Source organism: Perkinsus marinus, assembly GCF_000006405.1.
Source record: "Perkinsus marinus ATCC 50983 genomic scaffold scf_1104296952158, whole genome shotgun sequence".
In the NCBI taxonomy this organism is placed as follows: domain Eukaryota; phylum Perkinsozoa; order Perkinsida; family Perkinsidae; genus Perkinsus; species Perkinsus marinus.
This window is the reverse complement of record NW_003208985.1, coordinates 257,294-266,125: the sequence shown is the minus strand read 5'-3', so window position 1 is coordinate 266,125 and position 8,832 is coordinate 257,294. Positions and strand designations below refer to the sequence as shown.

The 8,832-nt window shown below is 43.8% G+C and overlaps 4 protein-coding genes across 4 annotated transcripts in view; 3 read left to right on the top strand and 1 right to left on the bottom strand.

Moving 5' to 3' along the window:
* The window catches only part of Pmar_PMAR021748 (WD repeat pf20, putative), a gene marked incomplete at both ends in the record, with an annotated part of 2,858 nt that extends 256 nt beyond the window's left edge, over positions 1 to 2,602 (bottom strand). The window contains 8 exons of the mRNA XM_002777236.1: positions 41 to 112; positions 349 to 470; positions 616 to 701; positions 925 to 1,011; positions 1,988 to 2,092; positions 2,148 to 2,238; positions 2,402 to 2,458; positions 2,509 to 2,602. Coding sequence (XP_002777282.1) covers positions 41 to 112; positions 349 to 470; positions 616 to 701; positions 925 to 1,011; positions 1,988 to 2,092; positions 2,148 to 2,238; positions 2,402 to 2,458; positions 2,509 to 2,602 — 714 coding nt within the window. The remainder of the gene's footprint in view (positions 1 to 40; positions 113 to 348; positions 471 to 615; positions 702 to 924; positions 1,012 to 1,987; positions 2,093 to 2,147; positions 2,239 to 2,401; positions 2,459 to 2,508) is intronic.
* Positions 2,603 to 4,369: 1,767 nt separating this feature from the next.
* Positions 4,370 to 5,108, top strand: Pmar_PMAR021747 (hypothetical protein). Its single transcript, XM_002777235.1, has one exon. It carries the CDS (start codon positions 4,387 to 4,389, stop codon positions 5,080 to 5,082), a length of 696 nt encoding a protein of 231 aa, XP_002777281.1. The 5' UTR covers positions 4,370 to 4,386; the 3' UTR covers positions 5,083 to 5,108.
* A 609-nt stretch (positions 5,109 to 5,717) lies between these two features.
* Positions 5,718 to 5,879, top strand: Pmar_PMAR021746 (hypothetical protein; the record flags this gene model as incomplete). The annotated part of the gene is made up of 1 exon (XM_002777234.1): positions 5,718 to 5,879. One exon carries the CDS (start codon positions 5,718 to 5,720, stop codon positions 5,877 to 5,879), a length of 162 nt encoding a protein of 53 aa, XP_002777280.1.
* Positions 5,880 to 8,556: 2,677 nt separating this feature from the next.
* Pmar_PMAR021745 (malate dehydrogenase, putative) overlaps positions 8,557 to 8,832 on the top strand; it is a gene marked incomplete at both ends in the record, with an annotated part of 399 nt that continues 123 nt past the window's right edge. The window contains 2 exons of the mRNA XM_002777233.1: positions 8,557 to 8,740; positions 8,786 to 8,832. Of these exons, the coding sequence (XP_002777279.1) occupies positions 8,557 to 8,740; positions 8,786 to 8,832 (231 nt within the window). The remainder of the gene's footprint in view (positions 8,741 to 8,785) is intronic.

The window sequence follows — 8,832 nt, the reverse complement described above, 5'->3', positions numbered from 1 at the left end:
CGACACACCTACCGTAATTTACACAATTCACGTTAATCACGTTAATTCTAACAGCACCAGCCTGATCCAAGCCTCCATCTGCTTCGGTCAATCCTGACGACACTTGAGCCATCTACAGAGGAACTCATCGACTGATTACTCGTAACAGCAATGCCAGTATGGTTTTAGAAAAAAAATGAGAAAATTTTGGAAAAATATCGTAGTTTTTCCCACACTTCTACCCAAAATCGTGTGTGGGGATTCTCATAATGTAGTAAGGAAATTTACGAGCTCACTTTAAAAAACCAAAAATACATTCCCACACTATCGAATGCATTTCAAACTTCACCAACCGGCACCTGCTCCTACGTATTTATCCCTTTCCATTTTCAATAGAAACTTTTCTTTCATAGCCACCTCGTATTTATGTCTGAGTTCTGTCAAAGTCGGCTCGTACTGCTCATAGTGCGACCGTAGTCGCTTGAGATCCTCTGAAAAAGACTTCACCCAGGGACCAATCTAACTCGGGAAAAAAGTAAAGTTCCCCAGGAGAGGAATGTTTACATGAGAAACTGATTGAAGAATGCCCCCCCCCTGGGAATATTATAGATTTCCTGATACCGCACCAAGCCCTACTTATAATCTTCTCCTTCTCCTGGACGACCCTCCTATGATGCATTCTATGGAAATCCCTTTGTTTTCGCAGCTTATCAAAGAGACCCCTGGAACGAACAATGCAAATTCTGCAAAACTACACTTCTTAAATTTCAAATTCGGCAAGTGAGAAAATAATGAAAATTTGATTTTCGCAGAGTTGAAGTTCAAATTCGAAATTAAAATTCGATTTTCATAGACTGTTCGAAACAAAAGTTCAAATTCGTGAATGAAATTTATGAATTCGGAAACGCAAAAGTTTAACATAAGATCAATTTCCAAATTCCTCACTTCGCATTTTCCGCCACTATTCGTAATTTCTTCATCTCCGTTTCCTGAGCTCGAATGACATCCATCAGATGTTGACTACGGAGGTACCTGATGAGGTCAACGATCAGTGTGGTAATATATGATCGCTTTCTTCAGTTGACCCTATGAGTTTCCTCACTAACTACAGGAGTTCATATACAAACTAGGGTAGAAATGTACAGGAACCCGCAACAATTTTGGAAAATTTCCTCAGAATCACCATATTGTCACCAACATATGTGGTCCACTATGTGCATATTTTCCCACACTGTCAACGATAATTGTTCAAAACAGTTCTCCCATTATCGAGGTATTCGTGGAGGCATGATGAAAATACACGATTACGCTCATGCTTGTCGTTATGTACGGGTCTACTATCTATGATAAATTATTATTGGGCGCGCCTTGATTAAATTAAACTCCTAAACTTTCAAATAAACTGGGTATAATATTAATTTTCTTGGCATTTTATTAAAGCCATGGGTAAAACGTTAACTAAAAAGGTAAAACATTAACCAAATGGGTAAAAAATTAAATTTGTCGGTAAAAAATTAATTTGACCTAGAAATGCTGTAGTCGTTACGTTCATCAGGTCTACAAGCGGTAATAGCTCCTCTCATTGAAGTGGATATACAAAGACCTTCAACGACTACCACCATGATGGTGACACCCTTAAAATGGATTCAGCTGGGGGCCTTTATGGTAACATATGAGCTCAGAACTTTACTAGGACTAGTCAGGTTGTCAGCTATTATCAGTGATGACCTGCCGGTGTTGGAAGAATAATACGTCCGCTGAGTTCTTCAACTCAGTACACAAACCAGTGTGGTAAAATTGGCACATCATCAACCACAAGTGTTGGAGACAATATCTAAACTCTGAGGAAATTTTGTAGAATTTTCTCTATTCGAATACGAACTCCTATGATTAGTGAGGAAACTATTGAGCTCAGCTGAGGAAAGCGAGTACATATTTTGCAGCACATGTTTTGCTCGCAAACTTTTCATATAGTCCGCAACACATGTACATATTTTCCCACACTCACAAGTCAGGAACGGCATCATCCACGGCTGTCGCATCGAGCTTGCCAGATATCTGCATGCCATACCACTCGTTCTGGAACGCATCCAACGAACGTTTAAGACCGTGCCTGAGATAAGCCATGAACTGCATATGCAGCGGCTGCATTGCAGCCGCACCCTTACTTGATGAAGAAGTTGCGAATAAAGTCATCAACTAGCGGTGGTCGGACTCGTACTGCTGCTGTCAGCGGAGATCTCTTCTCAGTAGAGGCGACTACAAATGAGCAGCCTCATACCACCCTGGTGCAGGGACCCATCTAACTTTGAGAAATAACGCCATAACATAATTTACATGGCAAACTGATTGAAGAATGTGTTCCTAGCCATAGGTGGAAAATTCAAAATGAGTCCGGGAACATTTAGATTCCCTGACCTACCACTTTCCCGCAGCAAAGCGTCGATATCTCCTAGGGGGTCGTCTTTATCAAGATCGTCTGGAAGAATATCCAACATGATATTAATAAAAACGACCGATGCAAACGACCTTGATCAAAGCCATCCTCAGAGATACGCTCGAACACTTCGTCATCGTCATTGCCGTTGATGATGGACTCGAGGAGCTCCGGGGAAGCGTCCATGGCTGAGTGTAGATCGTCAGAGCTTATACCGTTCTAGCTTAGTTACCTTCAATTAGGTCTCCACCTAGGTTAGCAGTAGTAGTAGTAGGAATAGCCTGTGCCATGTGTAGACTTGAGTCAAGACCTGTGGTACGACTTCATTAACACTATATAACGCGACACACAGGGAGGGATCATCCGTGGAGACAACAAAGAGCTTCAACTACTGCTGATGACTACGACGAGGCCCGAGGTGGTACCAGATGGTACTGCTGGCTGCCACGTTGAAAAGGTAGAATTGATATTGGAGTGGTATGTGCTGTGCACCGCTCTCAGTCATCAGTAGGGAAGTCATGTCGGATCACACAACCAGGCAAGTGGCGAGGAATAGGGAGTTAATCTTAATCTTTATCTATCCTACACATCTGGGCTCAGCGAGAGCAACGAATTTCATGCACAATCGTTTCATAAACAGGAGGCGACGCGAGAGTACTATTGATGATTACGAGTGTGCCCATCCATCACCTGTAGAGGATCGATATTTTCGATTAGTATCTCAAGTGGTGGACAGTAGATGGACCCACGATACAGTCTACCAGTACCGCATATGCTCACGTCGCATAGTCACACTATACAGATAGAATCTGTTATGAAAGCAACCAGAGACCCCAGCTGTTATACGGATGAAAGCTGTTACCCTAGGCAACCAGAAACCCGAACTGCTGAGAGCGAGCGACAAACCTGCTTGGATTTTGCATATCACCCTCAAAGGTCGCATGTAAGTCGTTAATTAGCAGCTCTGTTTATTTGTTTGACTGGTTAAGGCTGTTGATGGTCAACGTTTCACTTGCGACTTGTATTATCTACCATATCAAACTCCGTGTATAATTCTGTTTCCACCAAAGAATTAGCAGTTAGAACTGAGTGAAGTACTAAAGTCGAGGAAAGAAGAGCAACTCAAACTGTTGAAGTCTTAGGAGAAAAACTAAGAACCGCTCCCCGAGCCGGATCAGTTTCCCGAACACACTTTGAATCACTTTGAGTGCATCATGCGCTGGCGACTAAGGAGAGGATAGAAATGTCGACACCGCCGGGGATCGAACCCGGGGTCTCTCTTGGACCAACAGGAAGACTTACCGAGAGAGCAAGTGGCTCTTGGCATGAAGCGCTCATAACTCGCTATAGGCAACTACTGTAGGAAACTCACTTCCACCTGGTCTACCTAGTACTAGCTCAGTGTGTTTTTGAATACTAAGGACTTTGTTCGCTCTTGAGATGATCTTGATTCGATATAGGCATTTTTCAAACGTGCGTAACAATTAGTTTCATAAGTTTTTTCTTGTCCGTTTCTCTGCGCCGTGGGTATTATTCTAAAAAGTGAGTTTCAGTGGAATCATGAGCAGTGAGTTTCAGTAGACACATTAACCTTCGCACTGTAGTATAGCTACTACTACGTACCATGGTTCCGCCCGTCTCTCGGCTGGCTCTGTTTATCTGTTTGACTGGTTAAGGCTGTTTCACGTGTGAGTCCTATGATCACTTCGTGTACAATTCTGTTTCAACAAAAAGTAGACACAGTGTGGTTGCTACCAATGTGGAAAAGAAGGCACAGTCAACTGCATGTGTTGGTGAAAATATGAAATCTCCGAGGAAATTTCGGGAAATTTTCCTTGGTTTCTGTACACTTCTACACTTCCAAATTCGCATATGAACTCCTATGATACGTGAAAGCGCACCGGTTGAAGATATAGGATGACTTTGGGGGGAAGTCAGATGCCATGCGCGCTCAGTTTGTGTTCCGGCTCATGGGACAGGACCAGTCGTCTTCAAGTGATGATGATGCTGCTGCTGCTAACACCAACGCTCCGTCGGCTTACCACAGGCTCACTGAGAAGGAGTTGGATAAGTTGGTCTACGCTCAGAATAATGATGATATTGATATATACGATTTGAGTATTAACCGCGAGTTGAAGGCGTTGTTGGTGAGCATCAATCATGATGATACTCCTAGTAGCAGTACGAGGAGTGCCACTGCTGGGGCTGCAACAGCTGGCCAGAGGAAAAAGTTGTCCGCTAGTGCGGCTGAGTTCATCCCTGGGCAACTCTATGGTGAATCGGTTAAGAAAAATACGGTTAGTAAAGAGGAGTTGGCGAAGAAGTTGGCATTGCAACAGAGAGTTGAGGCTATCACTAGAGCTTCTAATGCGATACCAGCTGGGCATAAATTGTGGAGGTACAAGGACCCGAGGGGAACTGAGCGTGGACCGTTTACGTTTGCTGAAATGCGGAATTGGTATGAAAAAGGATATTTCACTCGCGAGCTGGAAGTTACTATCAGAGAGGGCGGCCCGTTCATTAGACTTGGTGAGCTCTACGGCCCTGGGCAGCAGCCATTCTCGAATAAGCTGAGCGAAGCGCAAGTTATTGTGACATGTGCTGCCCTGATCTCGAGTAGAGCTCGGAGGAATCCTGCGGCTACCACGCCAGCCCCGACTCGTTGATGGAGCTTTGCGAGTTTCTATAATCGTTGAAAGTTTTGTGGTTGTTGTTGTTGTTGTACTATGGCATCATCTGTGGACAAATAGCATTATATCTTAATACCAATTGCAGGCGATAGCTGTTGTGTTATGGGAGTTCACATTATTGTGGTATGCCGCAGAGCGGAAAATAAATTTTATTGTTATTCATGGGATCATATGTAGAGTGTCTTGATAATGGTTAGGAATCATCGAGTGAACGCAGCGAAGTTATATGTGCACGCCAACGCAGGAGTTTCTGTATTTTCCGATGAGATAGTAGTCACTACTAAGTAGTGTGCATGGTCACCTTAGGGTCTGTCATTAGTTTGTTGGAGAAGTCTAAGAGTATCAGTGTGGTTGGCTTGTTCTCATATATAATAAGAGGGGAACCTAGTTTCGCTGTGACGTAATTAGCTGAATATTGATATCATAGACTATCTTGTACCTTCGATGAACTCCATGGTGCCTCACTCTCCTCAATTCGATAAGTTCCAGCGGTTACGGTATGGCTGTATGTTGGCATTCGGGTGGTTTAGTCGGTGAAATCATTAGAATAATGGTCGGCTTGTACATGATTCGTGTCGATCAGCCTAGTTGTGTAGTTGTCCACGGCGACCATGCTTACTCGCTGTTTGCCGACACTTCAGAAGGTCACTGCTGCTGGCTTCCATAAAATGAAGTTCCGGACTTTTCCGCCAGCCAGAGTTGCCATCACCGGAGCTCGAGGCTCCGTTGGAACTAATTTGGCATTCAGAATCGCTATGGGAGATACGGTGTAATACAATCCGGCAATCGCAACTTTTTGCCAATGTTGCGGGTTTGCCAAATGCTATAATTCCTGACAGTCTCACTTTTTTGCTCTTTTGTATGTGCTGCTTTCTCAGTTACAAAGTAGCAACCACATTTACAACCTAGCAATTTCTGGTATAGGTTTTAGCAACCAAATGTTGAAACTAGCAAATTCGAAAGTGTTTTCCAGCAAGTCGCCCTTTTTTGCTTTTTTTTGCTGCATTGTATATTACCCCGGAATGTTTTACACCCTGGCACTTTTGCCCAAATGTGCTTCGCCCGCACATTTTCGTTATTCTGGCAAGTTGTGCTCATTTGCTGTTTAATATGTTTCGCGTTGTAATAATATAATCTGGCACCTTTTAAGGTTTGCTCTTGTGTGATGTTCCTGCATGAAATATACAAATTGGCAGTTGTCGGTATGTGACAATGCTGCGCTACTTTTATGTTTTGGCTATTTGCTCTCTTGTAACTTACGCCCTGCGGGAATATATACTAGCGTTTTGCTCACTCGCTCAAACTGCGTCTCTGTTAGCGTTATTAGCAAACTTGTCATTTTGCATTATTCGTACGAGCAATATACAATCGAGCAAACATAGTTATGGGATAGCGTTTCTCGTTCGATTACGGTATTACGCCTTATATCTTACGCTCCAGAACATGTTCATGCCCTGTGCACTTACTAAGTATCTTATCTATCAAAGGTGTCACACTTTGTGTCTCACTTCAAGTGAGTCACTTAGTATCGGGTCAAAGCGTGATAGCACTCTAGTGAGATATATCATTCACTCCGAAGACAGCGCGAGTGATGATCAATGCTGAATACCAAACACATGATTGCTCTTGCATGTCGCGATTGAATCAGATGAGATAACAGTTAAAGTGAGTCCCATCTTCGAGTATCCTCTCTCTTTTAGCATCGTATCAGTTGTGTCTCATGGTTTGGTACGATTGTACGTATTGACGACTCAACAATACCCAGAAGTTAAACCATAAAGTAGGCATTACGTAAGTATTACGGGCAACTTTGACATTCTACACGAGAAACATTCACTCATGGGCAGTGGCACTCATCGGATCGTCTTCGTGGAGCTATTGGTATGGACTTCGCAGAGATGCCGAAGGATTGTACAGGGGAAACGCAACACGGACTAAATTACTGATTATGAACTCTACAGCCCTCCGCACACAATATTCACTCCCGGGCACCACTAGAGGGCCTTCATAGAGATACTATTAACGGCTACAAGAGAGCATATTGAGAACGTCCAAATTTTGCTCTACCATCACCGAGACAGCTACTTGTAGCAACTACAACAGCTGGGCACCACTGACTCAGTGGCACGGAGGTGCCTACCTTACTGCGAGTGCGTACATGGTCGCCAGTCTCCAGTGATGGGAGAAACTACTTCGATTCCTCACGCTCGTCCTCTTTCGACCGCTTCTGCTGCAATTCTTTTGCCGCGTGGCTCTCATACTCCTCCACCAATGAAATAGCATTGTTGTTAGGCGAGTACTTTCGCATTATCTCCTCACATCTGGTACCTCGGGAGAACTTGTTCAGCACCGGGTAGATGCGGAGTGCTAACTTAGCACTGCTAAGCCAGCCTGCCTCTTTCCTCGATAGTCTCGTTCGCGAGGGGCATCTTTCTGCAATGACCAGTATTTGCTCAGACTACGGAAGAGCATAATAGGCCATGTAAGGATCAGGATGCGTGTATGAAAGTCACGACATCTCGCATGGGCACCACTGGGGTGCCTGCAATACAGCACTGCACTGCAGATGAGTGATCCGTGTTGATCCAAATAAGTGATCTCGGATCACTCAGTACGAGTGATTCCGCCCAATACGAACTACCATCTAAACACAAATCCGCTCCCTCGTCCTTCTGTGACCATGTGCGGATTGCAATGATGTGGAAAATATGAAAATCCAACGAACCCTTAACGAATCTAAGTCTTTACTAACGACCTACTACCACTTACAATAGTCCATCCATCATCCTCCCAGTGCTGCAACTATACTTATCTATATCGACAGAACCAAAGAACTTTGCGAAATAGTCACCACTCAGAGACTTCGGAACTATAATGCAATGCTCAACACAATCACCAACAACCCACCAAGGTTCGACTCTCGCGTGCGAAATTTCAATTTCTTCTTCCGATTATAAAACAGCAAAAATTTGCTCCATTGCGGGGTTGCCCATTCGTAAAGCGGCAAATTGCTCCTCTGAAAAGTAGCAATTTGCTCAATAGCAGAAGGGGCAATTCATTGGTTTGCCCCTTTTTTGAGCAATATTGCTCAATTTTGTTACATAGTAGCACTTCACATAGCAGCAACTTTTGTATATTGTAGCAAATTTCTGAAATATAAACAAGCAAACGATATTCATTCGAGCAGTTTCTGTTATACAAAACAGCAAATTTGCGCATTTGTAAAGTGAATTTTGCTACTTTGCTCCTTTGTATATCAGCCATAGCGTTTTTACACACTAGCACAACAGCAAAAGCCGCAGAAAATATACATTCCAGCTAATTGGCACTTTTTTGCTATTTGCTCCTTTGCTATTTTGTAAATGAGCCGGGAGATATGCTCGGTAGTGCAAGAAGAGAAATCTTCGCTGTGCGCAGGATGGTATCTTCTTATGTTCATGCGTGCCAGGTATGAATCAGCCTGTGATTCTTCATCTGTATTCTCGTGACCGTGAAGCACTGCGTGGTCTGGTACTTGAACTGGAGGATACATGTGCTCCTCTGCTGGCCAAGGTCGTAGCTACTGACAATTATGAGGAGGCGTTTGGGGATGCTGATTACGCCTGTTTGGTCGGTTCGCCGCCTCGTCAAGCTGGTAAGTGAGAGGAGTTGGTTTTGTGTATGGGGGACGTTTTTGTAGGTATGGAGCGCTCGGATTTACTCCAAGTGTCGGGGGCTTTGTTTAAG

Bases quoted from the DNA above. Each gene is read 5' to 3' on its own strand.
- Pmar_PMAR021747 (XM_002777235.1), top strand. From the start codon at position 4,387: ATGGGACAGGACCAGTCGTCTTCAAGTGATGATGATGCTGCTGCTGCT.